Source organism: Moschus berezovskii, chromosome 4, assembly GCF_049115385.1.
Source record: "Moschus berezovskii isolate FMDL1 chromosome 4, NW_MosBer_1.0, whole genome shotgun sequence".
Lineage (NCBI taxonomy): Eukaryota > Metazoa > Chordata > Mammalia > Artiodactyla > Moschidae > Moschus > Moschus berezovskii.
This window is the reverse complement of record NC_142463.1, coordinates 123,248,921-123,275,864: the sequence shown is the minus strand read 5'-3', so window position 1 is coordinate 123,275,864 and position 26,944 is coordinate 123,248,921. Positions and strand designations below refer to the sequence as shown.

General features: G+C 38.0%; 1 protein-coding gene across 1 annotated transcript in view; it reads right to left on the bottom strand.

Annotated features, from left to right (window-relative positions):
- MAEL (maelstrom spermatogenic transposon silencer) overlaps positions 1-26,077 on the bottom strand; it is a 57,692-nt gene extending 31,615 nt beyond the window's left edge. The window contains exons 1-6 of the mRNA XM_055402284.2: positions 25,859-26,077; positions 25,519-25,611; positions 24,211-24,310; positions 22,839-22,994; positions 21,493-21,534; positions 637-761 (exon numbers count right to left, since the gene is read on the bottom strand). Coding sequence (XP_055258259.2) covers positions 637-761; positions 21,493-21,534; positions 22,839-22,994; positions 24,211-24,310; positions 25,519-25,611; positions 25,859-25,990 — 648 coding nt within the window. The 5' untranslated portion in view covers positions 25,991-26,077. The remainder of the gene's footprint in view (positions 1-636; positions 762-21,492; positions 21,535-22,838; positions 22,995-24,210; positions 24,311-25,518; positions 25,612-25,858) is intronic.
- Between the last annotated feature and the right edge of the window lie 867 nt (positions 26,078-26,944).

The following is a 26,944-nucleotide window of genomic DNA, read 5'->3' as shown; positions in this document are numbered from 1 at the left end:
GAGGACAGAAAAAAAAAAAGAGCAACATATACTAGAAAATACTGCTAATAACAACCAGTTACACTCATAAAGCATTGTTAATATACTTTACGAACAGCAAGTGAGACTTAGGGTAGGCAAATGAAACCAATGTTCAGAAAAAGATAAGGTGATTTGTGTTCATGGTGAGAAATGTTTGATTTTTACTGTTTTATTAATAAAACAGTAAGGTTAAAACCCAATTCTACTACACCTAGCCTGAACGAATTTAGACAAAACAAAAAATAAAGATAACAAAAAGAAGATCAAGGAATTACTACAAAAATAGTTCTGAATAAATGGTACTCTTGCCTGGAAGTGATAGGAGTACAAACTAGAAATCCATCCTCCAGGGTAAAAAGATATTGAAGATATTTCAGAAGGAGGAACTATAAACATGAAATCTACCAAAAGTGAAATATATTCAGTTACTGCAGTCTTCAAAATCCCTTCAATATTAGAGAAATGTAGAAGAAAAGGCATTATACATACCTAATTACATTCAAAGCAACTAAAACACAGTTAAGACACAGGCGAAAGTTCTTTCTTTAGGTATCTTTCATGGATCTTCTGTTTTCTAAGTAGATGACTTAAAAGAAATTCTTATGCTGAAATTACCTTGCAGTAGATAGGTGGCCAGTTCCCTGGGTTTGGATGAATGAATCTATAAAGATTTTGTAACACAGTTGCTTGGTCATGCCCAGATTCAAAGTGTGAAATAGGAATCTTGTGACTAGAATCACCTGAAGGAAATAAAAAAGTAGGTAGGAGTTAAAATTTGACCAAGACAAATATTATGAATTAGGTATAGAAGGATGGGTATAGGAAGGAGTAGTGGGTAACTTGTATTTAAGTACTTGTACCAAGCCTGGTTATGGTTAGGTACTTTACACATTTTATCCCATAATGTTATAAAATAGGTAACATCCATATTAGGGAAGAGAGGACTGAGAATCACAGAAGTTAACAATACGTTAACAGCTCGTGAACAGTGAAGTCAGGACTCAAGCCCAGGCTTCTTAAGTGAAAGTAGCAGTGTTTTCACCATTTCTATGCTGCCGTTCATGAATCTGTTTTATTAAAAAGGCTGGAGAACTTGATAGTAATGCTTGGTTTTTAGAAGGTTGTAAAATGGTATTTCCACTTCCAGTAAAATACAGACCAAGTAATATAGACAAACTTCCCACAAAAATTTAGGATACTGAAAACAGCTACAGTAGCAAGGAATTATTAGGTCAAAAGCAAAAAAAGCCACAGAGGTGATCAAATGCAAAGAGAGGTGATCAAAATGCAAAGAAGTCACACAAGTCAGCCTAACTCAGGAGGCAGTTTTTACCCTGGAGTCATTTGCTAATTCCTTAAGAGGGAGTTTACTGCCTAAGAAGAGTGTTTCAGACAGCTTTGGGGGCCTGGTTTGTGAGACCCCAGGTGTCTACAAAAAGCAATCATGAATCCTTTCTAGAAGAGAACTATCAACCTCAAATTACCCTAAATCATTTTTTTCCAGATAATCCTATATGAATAAATCAGGTACACACACACCAAAGAGTGAGAACCAAGACAAAGTTGACAGACAAAACAGTGCAGAAGCTGAAGTTTCTGGACACAGATTTTAAATAATCATGCTTATTATCTGATGAGATCAAATTACAAATTTCAACATAAAATTGGAAACTATTAAGAAAAAGAATGCTAGGAACTCTCTGGTGGTCTAGTAATGAGGACTCAGCATTTTCACTGCTGGGGCCCTGGGTTCAATCCTGCAAGCGGCACTGTGCAGCCAATTAAAAAAATAATACAGGAAGAATTCAAGTTCTGATAATGACAGACTAAAGAAAAGATGAAACACATCAAACACCTGCTTGAAAGCACTGCAGAGACATAAATGCAGAGAGGAATGGTAAGTCCAAAATCTTAAAATGAAGAAATCCTAGAGAGCTGAATCTGGAATCTGGGTCTGTTGGTTATTTGGGCATTTACCAAACCTAGAAGAGACACAGAGACTGAGCAACTGAGATTTCAACAGACCCAGAGACAGTAAGAATTTAAAATATTACTCCAGAGTTACTTGTGTACATATAAAAATTTATAAATTAAAAAATACGCAATTGTCTTCTAGCCTCCACTGTTTATGCTATGAAGCCCATTATAAACTTTACTGATGATTTCTTTGCATGTGTGCCAAGTCATATCTACTGTTCAGCGCTCAAAAATGACCAGACATATTAAGAGAGCTGAATATGTGATTGAATATCAAGATAAACAAACTACAAAGCATTGTGCTTTGTACCATTTAATAAAAATTAAAAAAATATAATATAAAATCATTTCCTTAAAAAAAACAAAAAACAAAAATATATCCAAAAAAGATCCCCATAATTGAGTTAACAAACATAAAACTTTAAAAAACAAGGCTTATTATGTTCAAGGAAATAAAATTACTGATAACTTAAACAGAACCATAAAAAAGAACCAATGTAGACTCAAAAACTGATAATACATTCCCCAAACCATTTTAGGATGGCAAAACAGCCTTGATGACAAAATAAAGATTAACCTCAGGCTTAACATAAATGCACAAATCCTAAAACAAAATATTGGGTTGTCCAAAAAGTTTGGTTTTTCTGTGAAATGGCTCCAGTAGTGCTTAGGTGTCTTTAACATCATTCAAAACAGTCTTGTTGGATTGTATTGTAACAAGTGTCATATCAGTGTGCATTTTAAAAGGTTTACCAAAACTGCTGAATTTTTGTGCAGCCATTTTAATACTGAAGATGGAAGCCACATTTTCTGAATAATATGCTTTATTATTTCAAGGTAAAAACCCAACTGAAGCAGAAAGAAAGATTTGTGAAGTTTATAGAAAAGGTATTAAAGTGAAAGAAAGAAAGTGAAGTCGCTCAGTCGTGTCCGACTCTTTGCGACTCCGTGGACTGTAGCCTACCAGACTTCTCCGTCCATGGGATTTTCCAGGCAAGAATACTGGAGTGGGTTATCATTTCCTTCTCCAGGGGATCTTCCCGACCCAGGGATCGAACCTAGGTCTCCCGCATTGGAAGCAGACGCTTTAACCTCTGAGTCACTAGGGAAGCCCAGCAAAGGTATTGTGACTGATCAAATGTGTCAAAAGTGGTTTTCACAGTTTCATGGTAGAGATTTCTTGCTGGATGATGCTCCATAGTTGGGCAACCAGCTGAAGGTGACAGCAATCAAACTGAGACATTGAGAACAATGAACCTTATTCCACATGGGAGATAAGTGACATACTCAAAATACCCAATTCAAGCACTGAAAATCAAAGCACCATGGTAACTGCTTTTATTAAATATGTTTGGGCTGCAATAAGGAAAAAAAAAAGACAACCTTCTTGATCATATTTATTTTTTATTTATTTTTCTTGGAGGCTAATTATTTTACAATATTATATTGGTTGGTTTTGCCATACATTGACATGAATCTGCCCCGGGTGTACATGAGTTACCCTTCCTGAACCCCCCTCCCCCCTCCCCTTATCCTCCCTCTGGGTCATCCCCGCACACCAGCCCCGAGCATCCTGTAACATGCATCGACCTTGAACTGGCGATTCGTTTCACATATGATAATATACATGTTTCAATGCCATTCTCCCAAATCATCCCACCCTCACCCTCTCCCACAGAGTCCCAAAGACTGTTCTATACATCTGTGTCTCTTTTGCTGTCTCGTATACAGGGTTGTCATTTCCATCTTTCTAAATTCCATATATATGCATTAGTATACTGTATTGGTGTTTTTCTTTCCGGCTTACTTCACTCTGTATAATAGGCTCTAGTTTCATCCACCTCATTAGAACTGATTCAAATGCATTCTTTTTAATGGCTGAGTAATACTCCATTGTGTATAAGTACCAAAGCTTTCTTATCCATTCGTCTGCAGATGGACATCTAGGTTGCTTCCATGTCCTGGCTATTATAAACAGTGCTGCGATGAACACTGGGGTACACATGTCTCTTTCAATTCTGGTTTCCTCGGTGTGTATGCCCAGGAGTGCGATTGCTGGATCATATGGCAGTTCTATTTCCAGATTTTAAGGAATCTCCACACTGTTCTCCATAGTGGCTGTACGAGTTTGCATTCCCACCAACAGTGTAAGAGGGTTCCCTTCTCTCCACACCCTCTCCAGCATTTATTGCATGGAGACTTTTGGATAGCAGCCATTCTGACTGGTGTGAAATGGTACCTCATTGTGGTTTTGATTTGCATTTCTCTGATTATGAGGGATGTTGAGCACTTTTTCATGTGTTTGTTAGCCATCTGTATGTCTTCTTTGGAGAAATGTCTGTTTAGTGCTTTGGCCTATTGTTTGATTGGGTCGTTTATTTTTCTGGAATTGAGCTGAAGGAGCTGCCTGTATATTTTGGAGATTAATTCTTTGTCAGTTGTTTCATTTGCTATTATTTTCTCCCATTCTGCAGGCTGTCTTTTCACCTTGCTTAAAGTTTCCTTTGCTGTGCAGAAGCTTTTAATTTTAATTAGGTCCCATTTGTTTATTTTTGCTTTTATTTCCAATATTCTGGGAGGTGGGTCTTGGAGGATCCTGCTGTGATTTAGGTCGGAAAGCGTTTTGCCTATGTTCTCCTCTAGGAGTTTTATAGTTTCTGGTCTTGCATTTAGATCTTTAATCCATTTTGAGTTTATTTTTGTGTATGGTGTTAGGAAGTGTTCTAGTTTCATTCTTGTACAAGTGGTTGACCAGTTTTCCCAGCACCACTTGTTAAAGAGACTGTCTTTTCTCCATTTTATATTCTTGCCTCCTTTGTCAAAGATAAGGTGTCCATAGGTGTGTGGATTTATCTCTGGGCTTTCTATTTTGTTCCATTGGTCTATATTTCTGTCTTTATGCCAGTACTATACTGTCTTGATGACTGTGGCTTTGTAATAGAGCCTGAAGTCCGGCAGGTTGATTCCCCCAGTTCCATTCTTCTTCCTCAAGATTGCTTTGTCTATTCGAGGTTTTTTGTATTTCCATACAAATTGTGAGATTATTTGTTCTAGCTCTGTGAAAAATATTGTTGGTAGCTTGATAGGCACTGCATTGAATGTATAAATTACTTTGGGTAGTATACTCATTTTCACAATATTTATTCTTCCAATCCACGAACACAGTATATTTCTCCATCTATTAGTGTCCTCTCTGATTTCTTTCACCAGTGTTTTATAGTTCTCTATGTACAGGTCTTTCTATGAGGCCTCCATCACCCTAATCCCAAAACCTGGGAAAGATCCCACAAAAAAAGAAAACTACAGGCCAATTTCACTGATGAACATAGATGCAAAAATCCTTAACAAAATTCTAGCAATCAGAATCCAATACCACATTAAGAAGATCATACATCATGACCAAGTGGGCTCTATCCCAGGAATGCAAGTTCTTCAATATCCACAAATCAATCAATGTAATACACCACATTAACAAACTGAAAAATAAAAATCATATGATTATCTCAATAGAAGCAGAGAAAGTCTTCGACAAAATTCAACATCCATTTATGATTAAAATCCTCCAGAAGGTGGAAACAGAAGGGACATACCTCAACATAATAAAATCTATATATGACAAACCCACAGCAAACATTATCCTCAATGATGAAAAACTGAAAGCATTTCCCCTAAAGTCAGGAACAAGACAAGGGTGCCCACTCTCACCACTACTATTCAACATAGTTCTGGAAGTTTTGGCCACAGCAATCAGAGCAGAAAAAGACATAAAAGGAATCCAAATTGGAAAAGAAGTAAAACTTTCACTGTTTGCTGATGACATGATCCTCTACACAGAAAACCCTAAAGACTCTACCAGAAAACTACTAGAGCTAATCAATGAATACAGTAAAGTTGATCATATTTCTGAATGCAATTCTCTACTTAAAACACAACAAAAACATTTCGTTTTCTGAATAAATTGTGATGGGTGATAAAAAGCAGATACAGTATAACAATGTAAGTGGGAGATATCATGAGGCAAGCAAAATGAACCACCACCAACCACACCAAAGGCCAATCTTCATCCAAAGAAGGTGATGCGTGTGTACATGGTGGGACTGGAAGGGATGAGCTTCTTCTGGAAAACCAAATGATTCATTCCAACAATTACTACTCCCAATTAGATCAACTTGAAAGCAGTACTCAATGAAAAGCATCCGGAATTAGCCAAAAGAAAACATAATCTTCCATCAGGATAACGCAAGTTTGCATGTTTCTTTGATGACCAGGCAAAAGCTGTTAAAGCTTGGTTGGGAAGTTCTGACTCACCCACCATACTCATTAGACATTGCACCTTCAAATTCCCAATTATTTTCATCTTTACTTCTTTTAAAGAAAAAAAATGTCAATTCCCTGGTGTAAAAGACACCTGGAACAATTCTGTTCTAAAAGGTAAAAAGTTTTGGGAAGATGGAATTATGAAGTTGCTAAAAAATGGTAGAAGTTAGTGGAACAAAAAGGTGAATCACTGTTTAATAAAACTTAGTGAAAATGAAAAATGTGTCCTTTATTTTTACTTTTTAAAAACCAAAGGAACTTTTTGATCAACCCATATTAGGAAACCGAATCCAGCAATTTATTTAAGAGTTATATAGTGAAAATGTTGGATTTGTTCCTGGAAAGTACGATTAGTTTTTAGGATGAGTAAATCACCATATAAACAAAAGACACCAATCATCTGATATCCAGAAAGAGTATTCATTAAAATATACAACTGATATCTCTAGTGAAACTGGGAACAAAAGGGAACTTCTTTATCCTGATAAAGAGTGTATCACTTCAGTCTCAGTCGTGTCCGACTCTTTGTGACCCCATGAATTTCAGCATACCAGGCCTCCCAGTCCATCACCAACTCCTGGAGTCTACCCAAACCCACGTCCATTGAATCGGTGATGCCATCCAACCATCTCATCCTCTGTCGTCCCCTTCTCTTCCTGCCCCCAATCCCTCCCAGCATCAGGGTCTTTTCCAATGAGTCAACTCTTTGCATGAGGTGGCCAAAGTATTGGAGTTTCAGCTTCAACATCAGTCCTTCCAATGAACACCCAGGACTGATCTCCTTTAGGATGGACTGGTTGGATCTCCTTGCAGTCCAAGGGACTCTCAAGAGTCTTCTCCAACATCACAGTTCAAAAGCAACAATTCTTCGATGCTGTTTTCTTCCCAGTCCAACTCTCACATCCATACATGACTACTGGAAAAACTGTAGTTTTGACTAGATGGACCTTTGTTGGCAAAGTGATGTCTCTGCTTTTTAATATGCTATCTAGGTTGGTTATAACTTCTCTTCCAAGGAGGAAGCGTCTTTAAATTTCATGGCTGCAGTCACCATTTGCAGTGATTTTGGAGCCCAAGAAAATAAAATCTGACACTGTTTCCACTGTTTCCCCATCTATTTGCCATGAAGTGATGGGACCAGATGCCATGATCTTTGTTTTCTGAATGCTGAGCTTTAAGCTAATTTTTTCACTCTCCTCTTTCACTTTCATCAAGAGCTCTTTAGTTCTTCTTCACTTTCTGCCATAAGGGTGGTATCATCTGCATATCTGAGTTTATTGATATTTCTCCTGGCAATCTTGATTCCAGCCTGTGCTTCATCCAGCCCAGCGTTTCTCATGAGAAACGCTGCATATAAGTTAAATAAGCAGGGTGACAATATACAACCTTGATGTAGTCCTTTTCCTATTTGGAACCAGTCTGTTGTTCCATGTCCAGTTCTAACTGTGGCTTCCTGACCTGCATACAGATTTCTCAAGAGGCAGGTCAGGCGGTCTGGTATTCCCTTCTCTTTCAGAATTTTGCAGATTTTGTTGTGGTCCACACAGTCAAAGGCTTTGGCATAGTCAATAAAGCGGATGTTTTCCTGGAACTCTCTTGTTTTGATGATCCAGCAGATGTTGGTAATTTGACTTCTGGTTCCTCAGCCATTTCTAAATACAGCTTGAACATCTGGAAGTTCATGGTTCATGTATTGCTGAAGCCTGGCTTGGAGAATTCTGAGCATTGCTTTACTAGCATTTGAGATGAGTGCAACTGTGTGGTAGTTTGAGCATTCTTTGGCATTGCTTTTCTTTGGGATTTTAATAAAAACTGACCTTTGCCAGTCCTGTGGCCACTGCTGAGTTTTTCAAATTTGCTGGCATATTGAGTGCAGCACTTTCACAGCATCATCTTTTAGGATTTGAAATAGCTCAACTGGAATTCCATCACCTCCACTAGCTTTGTTTACTAGTAATGCTTTCTAAGGCCCACTTAACTTCACATTCCAGGATATCTGGCTCTGGGTGAGTGATCACACCATCATGATTATCTGGGTCATGAAGATTTTTGTAGAGTTCTTCTGTGTATTCTTGCCACCTCTTCTTAATATCTTCTGCTTCTGTTAGGTCCATACCATTTCTGTCATTTATTGTGCCTATCTTTGCATGAAATGTTCCCTTGGTATCTCTAATCTTCTTGAAGAGATCTCTAGTATTTCTCATTCTATTGTTTTCCTCTATTTCTTTGCATTGATCACTGAGGAAGGCTTCTTATCTCTCCTTGCTATTCTTTAGAACTCTGCAGCCAAGGGTATATCTTTGCTTTTTTCCTTTGCCTTTCATTTCTCTTCTATTGACAGCTACTGTAAGGCCTCCTCAGACAACCATTCTGCTGTTTGGCATTTCTTTCCCTGGGGGATGGTCTTGATCCCTGCCTCCTGTACAATGTCATGATCCTCTGTCCATAGTTCTTCAGGCACTCTATCAGATCTAATCCCTTGAATCTATTGGTCACTTCCACTGCATAATGATCAAGAGATCAATCCAAAAAGAGAAATTAACAATTATACATGCAATCAACAGAGAAGCATCTCAACGTATAATGCAAATGCTAACAGTCATAGAGATGCAGGTTTGATCTGTGCATTGGGAAGAGGGAGAAATGGGCCTTTGGGCCTGGAGGAGGAAATGGAAATCAATTCCAGGATTCTTGCTGAAAAAAATCCCATGGACAGAGGAGCCTGGCAGGCTACAATCCATAGGGTCACAGGAGTCAGACACAACTGAGGAACTGGACAAGAGACACAGAGCAGCCATGAAAGGAAAAGTCAACAGTAACCCAAGAGTGGGGACTTCAACATTATATCAAAGGACAGATCATCCAAACCGGAAATCAGTAAGGAAACGCAGGTCTTATATACACAACAGACACAGAGACTTAACTGATACTTATAGAACATTCCATCTGAAAGCAGCAGAACACAAATTCTTCTCAAGTGCACATGGAACAGTCTCCAGGAGTGATCACAGGCTAGGTCACAAAGAAAGCCTGGGTAAAAACTGCAATTACATCAATCATCTTTTCCAACCACAACACTAGAAGATTTTTTAAAAATCAAGAAAAAAAAAAACTAAAAAAAAAAAAACAAAAAAAAACAACACTCAGAGGATAAACAATATGCTTATGGAACAGTCTCCAGGAGTGATCACAGGCTAGGTCACAAAGAAAGCCTGGGTAAAAACTGCAATTACATCAATCATCTTTTCCAACCACAACACTAGAAGATTTTTTAAAAATCAAGAAAAAAAAAAAACTAAAAAAAAAAAACAAAAAAAAACAACACTCAGAGGATAAACAATATGCTGCTAAATAACTCGGAGAAGGCAATGGCAAGCCACTCCAGTACTCTTGCCTGGAAAATCCCATGGACGGAGGAGCCTGGTAGGCTGCAGTCCATGCGGTCGCTACGAGTCAGACATGACTGAGCGACTTCACTTTCCCTTTTCACTTTCACACATTGGAGAAGGAAATGGCAACCCACTCCAGTGTTCTTGCCTGGAGAATCCCAGGGACGGGGGAGCCTGGTGGGCTGCCGTCTATGGGGTCACACAGAGTCGGACACGACTGAAGTGACTTAGCAGCAGCAGCAGCAGCTAAATAACTAATGGATCATGGAAAAAAAACAAAGAGGAAATAAAAAAATACTTAGAGATAAATGCAAACAAAAGCAGATGATCCAAATATATGGGATGCATCAAAAGCAGTTCAAGAGGGAAGTTTATAAGCAACACAATCTTATCTCAGGAAACAAGAAAAATCTGTCAAATAAAAATATCTAACATTATACCTAGAGCAACCAGAGAAAAAATCAAAAATTTAAAATTAGCAGAAGGAAAGAAACAGCAGAAATAAATGAAATGGAGACAAAACAATAAATTAAACAGAGACAAAATAAATAGACAAGGTCAATGAAACCAAAAGCTGGTTCTTTGAGAAGATAAACCAAATTGATAAACCTGTAGCTAGACTCATCAAGGAAAAAAGGGAGAGGGCTGAACTCAAAACCAGAAGTGAAATAAGTAGAAATTATAACGGATACCACAGAAATACAAAGGATCATAGGAAGCTACTATGAGCAACTATATATCAATAAAATGGACAATCTAGAAGAAACGGACAAATTATTAGAAAGGTGTGTGTGTACCTGTGCTCAGCTGCTCAGCTGTGCTCGATTCTTTGATTCCTTATGGACTGTAGCCCACCAGGCTCCTCCGACCATGGGATTCTCCAGGCAAGAATACTGGAGTGGGCTGCCGTTTCCTCTTCCAGGGGGTCTTCCCAACACAGGAAAGGAACCCATGTCTCCTGCCCTGAGCCACCTGGGAAGCTTATTAGAAAAGTACAACTTTCCAAACCAGGAAGAAACAGAAAATACAACCAGAACAAGCACAAGTACTGAGATTGAACTAATTAAAACACTCCCAACAAAGTTAAGTCCAGGACCAGATGGCATCACAGGCGAGTTCTATTAAACACTTAGAGCAGAGTTAACATCTATGCTTCTGAAACTATTCTGAAAAAATGGCACAGGAAGGAACACTTCCAAACTCATTCTATGAGGCCAAAATCAGGCAAAGAAGATACACAAAAATATCAATTAACAAAGATGCAAAACCTCAACAAATACTAGAAAACTAAATTCAACAGTATATTAAAAGGATCATACATCATGATCAAATGGACTTATCCCAAAGATACAAGTATTTTTAAGTATCTCCAAGTCAGTGTGATCACATTTACAAATTAAAGAAAATCCATAGAAAAGTGGGCACAGATGGAACATACCTCAACATAATAAAGGCCATATATGACAAATTCAACACCATATTCAATGGTGAAAAGCTAAAAACATTCCCTCTAAGACCAGGAACAAGACAAGGATGTCTACTCTCACCACTTTTATTGAACAGTTTGGGAGTCCTAGCCAGGGCAATCAGAGAAGAAAACAAAAGGAATCCAAACTGGAAAAGTAGTAGTATAACCATCACTGTTTGCAGATGACATGATACTATACATAGAAAATCCTAAAGATGTTACCAGAAAACTTACCACAGTTCATTAATTCAGTAAAATTTTAGGAGACTAAATTAATACACAGAAATCTGTTGCATATCTATACACTAAGAACAAAAGAACAGAAAGAAAAAAATAAGGAAACTATCTCATTTGCCATCACATCAAAAAGAATAAAATACCTAGGAATAAACTTAACCTAAGGAGGCAAAAGACCTGTACTCTGAAAACTAGAAGATGCAGAGGAAAGAAACTAAAGATGACACAGACAGATATACCATGTTCTCGGATCTGAAGAATCAATATTGTCAAAATGATTATATTACTCAAAGTAGTGTACTGACTCAATACAATCCCTATTAAATTACCAATGGCATTGCTTTAGAGGACTAGAACAAAAAAGTCTTAAAATTTGTATGCAGAAACAAAAGACTCCAAAACAGCCAAAGCAATCTTAAGACGAACAGAGCTGGAGGAATCAGGCTCCCTGACTTTAGACTATACTATAAAGCTATAGTCATCAAAACAATATGGTACTCATACAAAGACACAGAATAATGGAATAGGATAGAAAGCCCAGAAATAAACCCACTCACCTATGGTCAATAATCTACAGCAAAGAAGGTAAGAATATACAATGGAGAAAGGACAGTCTCTTCAGTAAGTGGTGCTGGGAAAAATGGACAGACACATGTGACAGAATGATGTAATATTAAAACATTCTTTAAGAATGTACACAAAAATAAACTCAAAATGAATTAAAGATCTAAACGTAAGACCAGAAAGTATTAAACTCCTAGAGGAAAATATAGGCAAAACACTCTCTGACATAAACCACAGCAGGATCCTCCATGACTCACCTCCCAGAATATTGGAAATAAAAGCAAAAATAAACAAATGAGACCTAATTAAAATTAAAAGCTTCTGCACAACAAAGGAAACTATAAGTAAGGTGAAAAGACAGCCTTCAGAATGGGAGAAGATCATAGCAAATGAAGCAATGGACAAAGAATTAATATCAAAAATATCCAAGCAACTCCTACAGCTCAATTCCAGAAAAATAAAAGACCCAATCAAAAAGTGGGCCAAAGAACAGACATTTCTCCAAAGAAGACATACAGACGGCTAACAAACACATGAAAAGATGCTCAACATCACTCATTATCAGAGAAATGCAAACCAAAACCATAATGAGGTACCATTTCACGCCAGTCAGAATGGCTGCTATCCAAAAGTCTACGAGCAATAAATGCTGGAGAGCGTGTGGAGAAAAAGTTGGAACCCTCCTACACTGTTGGTGGGAATGCAAACTAGTACAGCCACTATGGAGAACAGTGTGGAGATTCCTTAAAAAACTGGAAATAGAACTGCCATACGACCCAGCAATCCCACTTCTGGGCATACACACCGAGGAAACCAGAATTGAAAGAGACACATGTACCCCAATGTTCATCGCAGCACTGTTTATAATAGCCAGGACATGGAAGCAACCTAGATGTCCATCAGCAGATGAATGGATAAGAAAGTGTGGGACATAAACACAATGGAGTATTCAGTTCAGTCGCTCAGTTGTATTACTCAGCCATAAAAAGAATACATTTGAATCAGTTCTAATGAGGCGGATGAAACTTATTATACAGAGTGAAGTAAGCCATAAAGAAAAACACCAATACAGTATACTAACACACATATATGGAATTTAGAAAGAAGGTAACGATAACCCTGTATGCAAGACAGCAAAAGAGACACAGATGTATAGAACAGTCTTTTGGACTCTGTGGGAGAGGACGAGGGCAGGATGATATGGGAGAATGGCACTGAAACATGCAAAATATCATATGTGAAATGAATCGCCAGTCCAGGTTTGATGCATGGGACAGGGTGTTCGGGGCTGGTGCACTGGGATGACCCACAGGGATGGGACGGGGAGGGAGGTGGGAGGGGGGGTTCAGGATAGGGAACACATGTACACTCATGGTGGATTCAAGCTAATGTATGGCAAAAACCAATACAATCTTGTAAATTAATTTTAAAAAATTAATTAATTAAATTTTAAAAAAGTACACAGAAATAAACTCCAAATGATTAAAAACCTAGATGTAAGACCAGATACTATAAAACTCTCAAGAGGAAAACAAAACTCTCTCTGACATAAATCACAGCAGTATCTTTTTGGATCCATGTCCTAATAACAATAAAAACAATAATAAACAAATAGGACCTAACTAAAAGCTTTTACACAGGACTTTCCTAGTGGTCTAGTTGCTAAGACTCTAAGTTTCCAATGAAGGTAGCCCTGGTTCCACCCCTCATCAAGGAGCTAGATCCCATATGCTGCAACAAAGTTTGAAGATCCCATGGACTACAACTAAAACCTGGCTCAACAAAATAAATACATAAATAAAAATAAACAAATATTTAAAAGCTTTCACACAGCAAAGCAAACCATAAACAAAACCACAAGACAACCCACAGAATTAGAAAAAATATTTCAAATGATGCAACCCACAAGGCATTATTCCCTAAACCTACAAACAGCTCATGTTGCTGAATATCAAGAAAAAAACAATTTTAGTTGAAATGTATTTTACGATGTTACTAAACCTGCAGAAATATTGAAATATTTCAGAGAACTTATTCACTGTACATTTAATTTATTTTATTTATAAAAGTTATGAACTGTAGAAAGTTTTACTTGTTGGGTCAAATGCTTGTTGCTTCAAATGCTTGTTGCATTTGAAGTGCTAGTTACAAGAAAATCAAATACCTTCAATGTATAAATGCTATTAAGTTTTTAAAGGACTCTGGAGTATAAGTAAGTTTGTTTAAAGAAATTTAGTCTGTTCAACTTGAAAAAAATAAATAAATAAAACTGGAAAAAAAAAATTAAGAAAAAAAGATGGTTGAAGGGCATCACCGACTCGATGGACTTGAGCTTGAGAGTGCTCCAGGAATTGCTGTTGGAGAGTGAAGTGTCGTAATTTGCAGCCCATGGGATCACAAACAGTTGGACATGACCGAGACTGAACTTATAAGAACTCAAGCATAGCATTACCTATACTTTTACATGCAAATATAGTGATAATAGTATTACTCCAAAAAAAAAAAAAAATTGGTGGAAGTACTTAATAAACATTTTTCCAAAGATGTGCAGATGATCACAAAGCACATAAAAAGATGCTCAACATTGATAATTATCAAAATGCAAATTAAAATTATAACAAAAATAAAAATTATCATCTCAATAATTTTGATTTCCAAAATCTGCATAATTATATAAATTTTAAAATAAATTTAAAAATATTTTTATAAATTTTATAAACATAAAAATTGCGTTATTATAAAGTTTCCATTATAATTTATTGCAAATTTTAATTATATTATAAATTGTTACAATTTATATTATAAATTACTATAAAATTTGCATCAGTTATAAAATGAATTTGTACTATAATTTTGATTATAATACAAATAAAAATTATAATGCAAATCAAAATCATCACCTCAGAATGGCCATCATCAAAATGTCTACAAACAGTAAATGCTGGAGAGGGTGTGGAGAAAAGGGAACCTCCTACACTGTTGGTAAGAATGTAAATTGGTACAACCACTATGAAAGGAATCTGGAGGTTCCTTAAAAAAACTAAAAAGAGAGTTGCCATATGATCCAAGAATCCTACTCTTAGGCATATATCCAGAGAAAACCATACTTCGAAAATATACATGCACTCCAATGTTCAAAGCAGTACTATTTCCAATAGCCAAGAAATGGAAGCAACCTAAATGTCCATCAACAGATGAATGGATAAAGATGTGGTACATATATACAATGGAAAAAAAAGAATAAGATGATGCCATTCACAGGAATTTACCCAGCATGCAGTAAGTCTCTGCACTTCCACTGCAGAGGCAGGGGTTTAATCCCTGGTTGGAGAACTAAAATACTACATTGTGTCAAGTGGGGGAAGGGGCCTCCCCCCCAAAATGCCATTTGCAGCCAATATGGATACACCCATAGACAATCTCTATAACCTATAGAGATTATCACACCAAATGAGGTAAGCCAGACAAAGATATATACCGTATTGCTATATGTGGAATCTAAAAACGGAAAAATGATACAAATGAACTTATTTACAAAACAGAAGCAGATTCACAGATTTAGAAAACAAACTTATGGCTACCAAAGGGGAAAGGTAAGGTGGGGAGGGATAAATTAGGAGTTTGGGATTAACATATACACAAAACATTACTTTGCCAACAAAGGTCCGTCTAGTCAAGGCTATGTTTTTTCCAGTGGTCATGTATAAATGTGAGAGTTGGGCCATAAAGAAAGCTGAGCACTGAAGAATTGATGCTTTTGAACTGTGGTGCTGGAGAAGACTCTTGAGAGTCCCTTGGACTGCAAGGAGATCCAACCAGTCCATTCTAAAGGAGATCAGTCCTGGGTGTTCACTGGAAGGACTGATGTTGAAGCTGAAACTCCAATACTGTGGTCACCTGATGAGAAGAGCTGACTCATTTGAAAAGACCCTGATGCTGGGAAAGATTGAGAGCAGGAGGATAAGGGGATGACAGAGGATGAGATGGTTGGATGGCATCACCAACTTGATGGACATGGGTTTGGGTGGACTCTGGGAGTTGGTGATGGACAGGGAGGCCTAGTGTGCTGCAGTTCATGGGGTCACAAACAGTTGGACATGACTGAGCGACTGAACTGAACTACTATATATAAAATTGATAATCAACAAGGACACGGAACCCTACTCAATACTCTATAATAACCTGCATGGGAAAATAATCTGGCCAATAGATATATGTGCGTGTAAAACAATCGGTTTGTGTTCACTTGAAGTTAACACAATGCTGTAAATCATGTATGTGCCATGCGTGCTAAGTTGCTTCAGTTATGTCCAACTCTTGGCAACCCCATGGACTGTAAGCCCATCAGCTCCTCTGTCCATGGGATTCATCAGGTAAGAATACTGGAGAGGGTTGCTGTGCCCTCCTCTAGGAGATCTTCTCAACCCAGGGATCAAATCCATGTCTCTTACATCTCCTGCACTGGCACGTGAGTTTTTTATACCACTCACGCCACCTGGGAAGCCCAAATCAACTATATTCAAATATAAAATAAAAATTAAGAAAGAAGCTGTGATATATACATGCATAGGACTACTACCCAGTCATTAAGAAAGAATAACACATTGTTATTTGCTGTAATGGATGGACTTGGAGGACACTATGCCATGTAAAATAAATCAGACCAAGATCAGTACTGCATAATATGGGTTGTATGTGGATCTAAAAACTACAACAAATTAGTGAATATAAAAGAAGACTCATAAATACAGAGAACAAACCAGTGGCTTCCAGTGGGCAGAGGTGCAATATAGGGGTGGGGGAACGGGACATACTAAGTGTGGGGTGTAATATAGACTCAAGCATGATTTGTACAACATGGAGAATATAACCAACATTCTGTAGTAACTATAAGTGGAAAGTAATCTTTTAAAAAATGTATAAAAATTAAAAGAAAAATGCACAAACACTCCCCTAAAACCCCCCCAAATCCTAAGATTAGAATCCCGTGATTCTAAAATGGGAGATTCTGAATCTCAATAGCCTTTTTGTGATGCACGATAAATTGTACATGGAACAGCAAAGAGACAAGAACAGCCATATTATTCCAAAAGAACAAAGTAAATATTATGAAAATATTCTGTTTTAACAATATATGGGCACTAAAAAACAAGCAGATTAATAGAACAGAAGATATCAAAAAGATTCATGCATAAACAGAAGTATGATGGGATACAGGTGGCACTACACATGGGGAACACACTGATTATTCAATAAATGAGACAGCTGATTATCCACATGGGAGAAAAAGAGAAACTGAATCTGTACCTCACATCATACACAAGTCAATTCCAAGTGCAATAAGATCTTGGAACTATAAGATAAAGATATCTTCATGGCCCTCAAGGAGAAGGGAATTCTTTACCTGGCGTAACTCATCTGACCTTTTGCAAAAAAATGTTTTTAGTTTTACAGGCATATTTAATAGATGATTTGTAAAGCAGGAGTCCATTTCAGTGTTTATCTACTTGGACTTTGAAAGCGTAGTATTAATACCATGTCTGAATAAGATGGTGCCCATTATAGATGAGCATCCCCTTGGAGTATGGGCGACTCCATGGACTGTAGCGATCAACAGACTGCATTTCTAATGCTGATTTTGCCTGAGATTCGCATTGTTTTGCCATGTTCAGTTCAGTTCAGTTGTGTCCGACTCTTTGCGACCCCATGAATCACAGCACGCCAGGCCTCCCTGTCCATCACCAACTCCCGGAGTTCACTCAAACTCAGTTATGTGAAACTAATTACATAATTCTCTTTGGAACTTAACCTTCCAACCCTTATTGTAACTACAAAGTGGTTTACAAGATATTTAATGAGGTGCTATGTTTGTGAAAAACTACCATGAAATTAAAAAACACTACTGAATAGCAGATTACTCTGTGTAGTAAAGTCCTTTAGGATAATTTTAATTGTGGTCATTTTCTGATTCTCAGTGCTGGGAGTTATTAAATCTTAGCAAGCATCACCAATATTAAATGCTGAAAGTCCGTTTCAACTCTAAAGTTGGAACAATTGTCTATGTTTGAACAGATGAAATAAAGACAGTTTTGTGTGCCCAGAAAGGAAAACTGTACCAACTGCTAGCCAGTCTTGTTTTCAGAGCCACATATTTCTTTTCCTGTGTTAATAATCAAGATAATTAGTATGTGGCCATTTTGTTACCCTTAAGAGACTGCAGTTCTGAATTTTTGGTTAAAGGTTTTGGCTGCTATAGAAATTTTAAATATATTTTAAAGTAAAAGAACAAAAAATTTTTGTATTTTTTTCCAGTTAATTGGAATGATTTCCAAATTTCTGCAAGTAAGGTAATTATAAGTCTAAAGCATTAAGCATTTATTGGTAAATAATGTATATATTCTCATTCTGAGAAATATAAGTAGGTCAAGTCAAAATAAATTCTTTAAAGTTTAATATGCTGCTGCTGCTGTCGCTTCAGTCGTGTCCGACTCTGTGCAACCCCATAGACGGCAGCCCACCAGCATCCTCCGTCCCTGGGATTCTCCAGGCAAGAACACTGGAGTGGGTTGCCATTTCCTTTTAATATGCATGAAAATGAAAAGTGAAAGTGAAGTCACTCAGTCTGTCTGACTCTTAGCAACCCCATGGACCGCAGCCTACCAGGCTCCTCCATCCATGGGATTTTCCAGGCAAGAGTACTGGAGTGGGGTGCCATTGCCTTCTCCGCAGTAAAAGGGAATTCTTAAGTAAGACCTTAAGCACCCACAAGCTATCAGGGAAAAAATTGATACATTTACTAAATTAAAAATAAAAACTTCTATAAATTAAAATACCCATTACAGAAAAATGAAAACAGGTATCTGCATATGATTAAAATAATCAATAGAAAAAGATATATCATAAACTTCCACACACCAATAAAGATGACAAACAATCCAACAGAGAAATAGGGGGAAAGACATTTTAAAAATATACAGAAATATATAGAATATGTGGGGCTTCCCTGACGGCTCAGAGTAAAGAATCTGCCTGCAATGAAGGAGACCTGGGTTCAGTCCCTGGGTTGGGAAGATGCCCTGGAGAAGGGAATGGCTACCCACTCCAGTATTCTTTTTTTTTTTTTTAATAAAACGTATTTATTTGGCTGCTCCGGATCTTAGTTTCAGCATGTGGGATCTAGTTCCCTGACCAGGGATTGACCCAGGCTCCGTGCATTGGGAGCGTAGAGTCTTATTCACTGCACCACAAGGGAGTTCCCACTCCAGTATTCTTGCCTGAAGAATTCGATGAACAGAGGAGCCTGGTGGGGCAGCACGTGGAGCTGCAGAGTCAGACATGACCGAGAAGTTCAAACAAGCAAAATAAAATACAATATTTAAATATGTACTTATCCTAAAACTATTCATAAAACAAAGGAAATAACACAAAATTCAGAACAGTGGTTCTCTTAAGAGGGGGATGAAATCAGAAATATAGCGGCCTTCAGTAATAACAGCAAGGTGCTATTTCTTCAGATGACTGGCAGGTGCACTTCTGTTCATTAATATTCTTCAAACTCTAAGTGAATGTTATAATTTTTTTATATGTGTGTGAAGCTTCATTTTAAAAGCTGATAGACCTTCCATATAGGAAGCTGAAAGCAGTTTCTAAGGTTTGGCTCATGTTAAAGCAGAATTTATCTCTCAAAATGATTAACTATAAAAAGGAAAGAAGCAGAGCGCCTCTGGGGAAGTATGGGAGAATGAGAGGGCCCAAATCTCCAACCCACCCCCGGACCCCCCAACACACACACAGAACCTAAACTCCCATTCAGAGGAACACTGCAGGGGTGGGCGGGACACGGGAGACTATCAGAATCTCTTCCAGTCTTAAAATTCTTCAATATAATATGCTAAACCATAACGCCCATGAAGCCTGCACTTGGTTTCACACGCACTTCTTAAAGACCAGATAGCATAGGAGCATTAGGCAGATCTGAATGCACTGTCCTTAGCTACTAATCATGTCTATCTCTTTCAGTGTGAAGCATTAGCTGGATTACACTATCCTAGGTATTTTTAGTTAGTCTGTTGACACAGCTGTCATTCTAATACAATCATTTATCTTATTTAATTGATACATTCCCTAGGGTTATCAAATTGGCAATTTAAGACATGCTAAAGTTGGTAAGCTCCAAGTATCTCAGGTTTTCTGAATGAAAAACTCAAACAGTGTGAAAAATAACTCAAGAAAGCATTCTTGGAGACCTTAATAGGTTTGTTTTCAAGAACCACACTTTCTGTTAATCACTTAATTTTGAGACCACTGCAAAAATAAGTTTTTTAAATGATTTTTTAAAAAATTAATCAGAAACAAACAGTAAGGGGCATCCTCACAAATGATTGTCTGGTATATAGGGATTCCAATGCATTCGCGAGATGAACAAACCATAAACAAAGCTTAAGTAAAAACATGAAATTAATTCACCAGCTAAGTTTCTACTTTTACTTTTTTACTACTATTTTGCCAAATAGCTTCAGACAATTTAACACTTGAGATGAGCTAGGTTCACATCTCAAAGTTACAACAGCATTTTTATTCTATACATTTTTTTCACCCAAAGCTACGTAAGAGAACTTACAAAAAAACTGCCTTAAACTCTTGTTCCAAAGCCTGCAGCTCTGATTCAAAAAAACAAAACAAACAAAAAAGGGACTAATACATATTTTTTACTAAGACTGGGAAAAACTCAAAGAACACAATAAAAAAAATGAATCTAAAATATTCTCTTCATTTATAAAGAACAATATAAGTACCACAAAACAGCTGCTTGTTATAGCAGATCTGAAAAAGTTATTTCTAATTTCAAACACTTCTACAGACTAGTTGTCTACATTTTTAAGAAAAAAACTTTTAAAACACTGACACTTTGAATAAAAAATAGAAAACAAACCTATTATCCTGACTTTTATTTGAAAAGAAATAAGAAACTAGTTAAAGTCTAGTTTCTAGAAAAGAGTACGAGAGGTCAGACTTACACAGTCACATCCTTCAGTTGCAAGTTACTTTACATAGAAACCTGTTTTCCTCATCTGAAAAATCAATTCATAGCTGTTTCATCTGTTTAACACTATTGTTCTGTTACATTTGAAGCATAAACTTTTTCCCCCTTACTTTTGAATGGACATTTCCGTGAACAGCCCTAAGTCTAGATAACCTCATACCTGTTAGAAGACCTACCTAAGCACCTGGCCAGTAAAAGCCACTGATCTTCAAGCCAAAGGATAGAAGCAGAAAAAAAAAAAGAAACAAAACAGAAATAAAAACACAATCTCCATAAAAGGAAAAGGACATTATTCTATCATTGCTTGTAATTTAAACATTTTTAAGGCTTACATACACTATCTACCACTTTTAAGAAAATTTACCAACAATAATTTAAGATTATCTTCCCCCAATGTTTCGTGTCTGTTTAAAGAGCATCTTAACCAGGTAGTTTATATTCAACGCCTATATTCTATCCCACTCCTTTATACTTACTTGCAGCCTGACAATGAAAACGAAATCCTCGTGGAATTTCACCTGTAATTCAAAATATTTTATTGAGAGATGCAGAAATCCAGAAGCTCTCGGCTGTACTGAAGTAATATTCCATAGGATGACCATATCATAACATAGGCAATTGCTATTGTTATGTGAAATTACAGAAGATTTAAACCTCAAAGGAGTTTTTTCCTAACCAAAGGTATGATGACTATCAAAGAATCTTGGCATATTATCCACACTACTTTAAAAAGTTAGTCCTCAAAGAGAAAGAAATACTAGATAAAGAAAATCTGTGCTAAAGGGAGTCTTAGCCAGGAGTCCATAAAAAAGCCACAGTTCATGACGCCCTTGATATTCCAAGATAACTGACATATTTCTCAGAGGAAAGTCTCCAAGTTCTGCCTTTTTAATGTTTTATAGCTGTTCAAAAATTGTCCTAAGCAGCAACTCACATTAAGTAGGAAAATCTGTTTTCCTGTTATTTCAAAACAAGGAAAAGTGCTGGACTGTCCTAATGAATTTTAAAGCAACCGACAAAACTAAAGATGAAATTATTCTTTCCCCAAACTGTTCTCCCTATATGTTCCTCCCACTAACCTCTAAAAGGTACAGTACTCCCCTAATCACTATCTACCAACCTGAGAACTGAATCAAACCCTATGTGTTCATTACTAACTGCTTGACGGGGTGGAATAGTAGTAGGAATAACAATATCTGAAAGCCTTTTAAATACTAGTCTATTTCCATACCTTCTTATGCATTCTTTAGAAAAGTAAAGTGAAAGTCACTCAGCCGTGTCTGACTCTTTGTAATCCCATGGACTACCAGCCCATGGAATTCTCCAGGCCAGAATACTGGAGTGGATGGTCATTCCCTTTTCCAGTGGATCTTCCCAATCCAGGGATTGAACCCAGGTGTCCCACATTAGAACAGCCCTCCAACAGGCATTATCCCTACTTTACAGATTAATTAATAGGTTCAGAAAGGATATTCTGCTCAATGTTACAAGTCAACACCAAGTTAAAAACTAGGAACTGCTGAGGTGAAGGATAGGGTAAAGAAAGAAAAGAGCAAAACTTTCAGGAAATTCTAAGACTACAGATAAGCAAACAGCAGGCTACAGACTTTTTCAGGCATTCTATCTGCTCAACTTTAATGCTTACTTGAGGTTAAAAGCCTAAACCAAAAACTGTCACTTCATTCTCAATAGTTTTTCACCCAGTCTACATCTGAAGAACTCACCCATGCAACAGCTTCTAAGAAAAATACTATTATCAAATAAGATCAATATAAAAAAGTAACTTTTTAACATATAGCATCTACTCTAATTGGCTACTTACCAGGATTGATAAAACTGTGGAAATCTGCCATAATACCTTCTTGGAGAGAATATTTAACACAGCCTATTTCACAAGGGAGGAAGCGCTGTTCACAGTGAGGAGGTAGCTCGCCATGGCTAAAAATATTCAAAAAATAAAAAATGCCTCCAAGGAGAGCTTTAAAAAAAAAAGACAACACAAACAGATGAGCATCTCAAGATATACTCCTTTGATAAAAACAGAAGTTTCAGAACCTTTCTCCTTCTGTTCCTATATTCCTAAATGAATTAGAAAAGAGAAAATAAATAGGTGTATCAGATAAATAAATTTTTATAACATTTACCAAGGACTAAAGCAGCAACTGATGCTAAAGCTGAAACTCCAATACTTTGGCCACCTCATGTGACGAGTTGACTCACTGGAAAAGAGTCTGATGCTAGGAAGGATTGGGGGTGGGAGGAGACGGGGACGACAGAGAACGAGATGGCTGGATGGCATCACCGACTCTATGGACATGAGTTTGGGTGAACTCCGGGAGTTGGTGATGGATAGGGAGGCCTGGCATGCTGTGATTCATGGGGTCGCAAAGAGTTGGACATGACTGAGCGACTGAACTGAACTGAAAGCAGCAACCACTCTTTGTATAAAATAACAAAATTATTCAAACTTACAGCTAGCTCTACATAACTTAGCTATACATAAGCCTTAAATGTGAGTAATGACTTAAGAAAAGCTGTGACCCATATTCAAGAAATATAAGGGTATGGAAAATAAAACCAAGTAGAATCAGTATAGAAAAATTCTAGTACAAACTATGGACAATTTAGTTCACTCTTTACCTTTTACCAATACACACAAGACCACTTTCAAATTCTCTAAAGGAAGAAAGAAATGTGAGAATATAAGAAGGGTATTATTTACCAGCATTGGCCACACTTAAGGACTGCTAAAGATTAGCAAGTTTTTATCAAAATCAGAACACATTTTATTAAAAAAAAAAAAAAACAGCCAGAAGGAACAGCAAGGACTCTGATTAACTATATTCTTTGCTGGCCTAGGCTCAATTTATCTTTACTTTTAAAACAAACATATTTAAGTGTCTAGCTATAAACACTTGAATTCAAAAGCATGTCTAATAACATATGAAATGGTAGAAATCAAGAAACCAGATTTTTGTTAAAAAAAAAAAAAACACACAACAAACCCAGTGTTACTTCAACAAATGCATATTACCTGGTCTTTTGCAACTTTAGTGCCATCATGTTTGAACACCATAGTCAGTTACTTTGAAATGCAGAATCAAAATGAAGAGAAGAGAAGTTTACTGATCAACATAATGTAGAATTTTAAGTGCCCAAATTTATATAAGCAAAACACTGTAGGATTACTCTACCTTGATCACTTTTTAGTGACAAGCCTGACAGATCCGGGGGTGAAACATTCTGCTTTGGTACAAGCATGCCTGGCTTCCTCAATGGGGTGCAAACAGGTTTCTAAAGAGAAAGGTAATCATTGACCATACATTAAAACTCTTGCCCACATTATATCATATACTTAAATTTACCAAAATAACTTTGAAACAACCCATAGATTACTTTAGTAACCACTCCAAGCCAATAAACCCAATGAGTACATAAATGAGTACACCCAAAGGCAGAGGATGGCAAAATCTAAAAATATTTTGAATCAAGGGGCTGAGTGGTAAATAACCAGTCCAAGTGCTATTGAAAGCTATGTCCCCACTACTGAAAATCTAATCCTATGGAGTCACATAATACATGCTTGTCCAGTGGCCAAAAGAATATCATTTGTCAAGGTACTCTGTTTCTTCTTCACTCAAAGTAAAAACCAGATTGTGCTGACTCCAAGTCTCAATGATGTATATGTAGAACATGACTTATTTTGAGAGGAAATATCTTAAGAAACTGCAGTGAATAGACAACAAAAAAAATCGGAGCTCACAAGTATAATTAAGTATGAATACGAATTCAATTGAGTAGAGCTTCTATGCAAACATAAATCCAAAATATAAAAATCTCTCAAACCTAAAACCAGCAAAACTATTGAATTTCAACCCAATGTTAGCAGTTTATAATAAGAATAGAATTTTTGCTATGTCAGAATGGGAAGAATACAGAGGGAGGGGGTAAAATTCTACATTTACCTTGCCTTTTCTAGATATGAATCAGCAACAGATTTTATTCAGTGCTTTAACATTCTGCTACACAGACATAAATTCAAATAAACTTTATTCAACCCTTACCTGTAAGGCACACAAAACATTAATCAACATCCACAGATATTGTTATTTCAATATTTTAAACACAGACTGGTGTCATTCAAAAAGAGAGAATGGGCCAAACTACTGTTAGGCATCTGAAAAAAGATTCTTCAATCATAAAAGAATTCAAAAGGACCCTTAGAGGCGATCTAGTACAAATTCTAAATATCAACATTCCCTTTTGCTAATCACGGTTTTATTGGCTGCAGGTCAAACGAAACCAACGTGTGCCCTAGTTCAGGAGCCTGCTCGTTTTTCAGCAAGCATTCTGACACCAAGGAGAAAAACGAAAAACTCTTTTTTGCACTCACCCAAATCACCCAGTCGTCTACTCTTGACATTAATCCATTCACTCATCCAGCATTTACTGAGCATGCCTACCTGTAAGGAAGGTGGCCGCTCTTCTCCGGTTAACTTTACCTGCTTCTCCGAAGGCCGGGAGTCCTTCCCCTGGGCAGCTCTCCACTCTCGAGCCATTTCTGCATATTTCTCCTTTTCCTCCTCCCTCAGGAGCTTGATGAGATGGAAAGCGGAAACGAGAAGCAGCAGTGAGGGACTAGTGCCCGGGGCCCCGCCAGCAGAAGCCTGGACATTACTGTGGGCGGTTCCGGCGTCGGTTTGCCCTGGACCAGGGACGGGGAGCTTCCTCTCCCTCCAGCAAGGCCCAGGGGTCACTGGCCTTCTCAGGCCTCTTTCCCTCCGGCCTTACCCTCCCACTTGCCAACTGCCTGGCCCCGGGCTCACAGGCCTCCAGCCTTACCGCCCAGTCAGCGGAGCAGTAGGGGATGGCATCGGCGACGCGAGCTACAGGCAGGCCTCTCCGCCGTAGTTCGGGGATCTTCTCCCGCACGAAGAAATAGTAGGCATTGCGGCTGGCCCTGCGGTTCGGCATGGCGAGCGGAGATAGGCCTTGAAGCGAGGCTGAGACAGAACCAGCCGCCGGCGCCCTCGCCGGGCTCCCGCCCTTAGTAACCGAGGCTGTGGCCTGCACGCGCAGGTCCTCAGCTCTCAGCCAATCAGGGCGCGTTGCGCAGGCGCACTGGCCTCTCCAGGAGAAAAACAGCCAGAGACCGGAAGATTCCGCCTCGTGCGACCGCGGGGGCGGGGTGGAGCTAGGGCACAGGTGCCAAGCATTCTGATTGGCGGAGATGAGTCGGTGGGGGTGTTGTCACGAGGATGGCTTGGAGAAATTTCTGTACATTATTGCGTAATATCCTTCAAAGTAGGTAAAAAGGACCAGCCAATACTTCAGGTTCTTCCGTGCTTTACAGTTCGGTTCAGTGCGGTTCAGTTCAGTCGTTCAGTCGGGTCTGACTCTTTTCGACCCCGTGGGCCACAGCACGCCAGGCCTCCCTGTCCATCATCAACTCCGGCGCTTACTCAAACTCATGTCTATTGAATCGGTGAGGCCATCCAACCATCTCATTCTCTGTCGTCCCTTTCTCCTCCCGGCTTCAATATTTCCCAGCATCAGGGTCTTTCCCAATGAGTCCGTTCTTTGCATCAGGTGGCCAAAGTGTTGGAGTTTCAGCTTCAACATAAATCCTTCCAATGAACAGCTGGGATTGATTTCATTTAGGCTGGACTGGTTGGATCTCCTTGCAGTCCAGGGGACTCTCAAGAGTCTTCTCCAACACCACAGTTCGAAAGCATCAATTCTTCCGCGCTCAGCTTTCTCTATAGTTGAACTCTCACATCCATATATGACTACTGGAAAAACCACAGCCTTGACTAGGCAGACCCTTGTTGGCAAAGTAATGTCTCTGCTTTTTAATATGTTATCTAGGTTGGTCATAACTTTTCTTTCAAGAAGTGAGCATCTTTTAATTTCATGGCTGCAGTTACC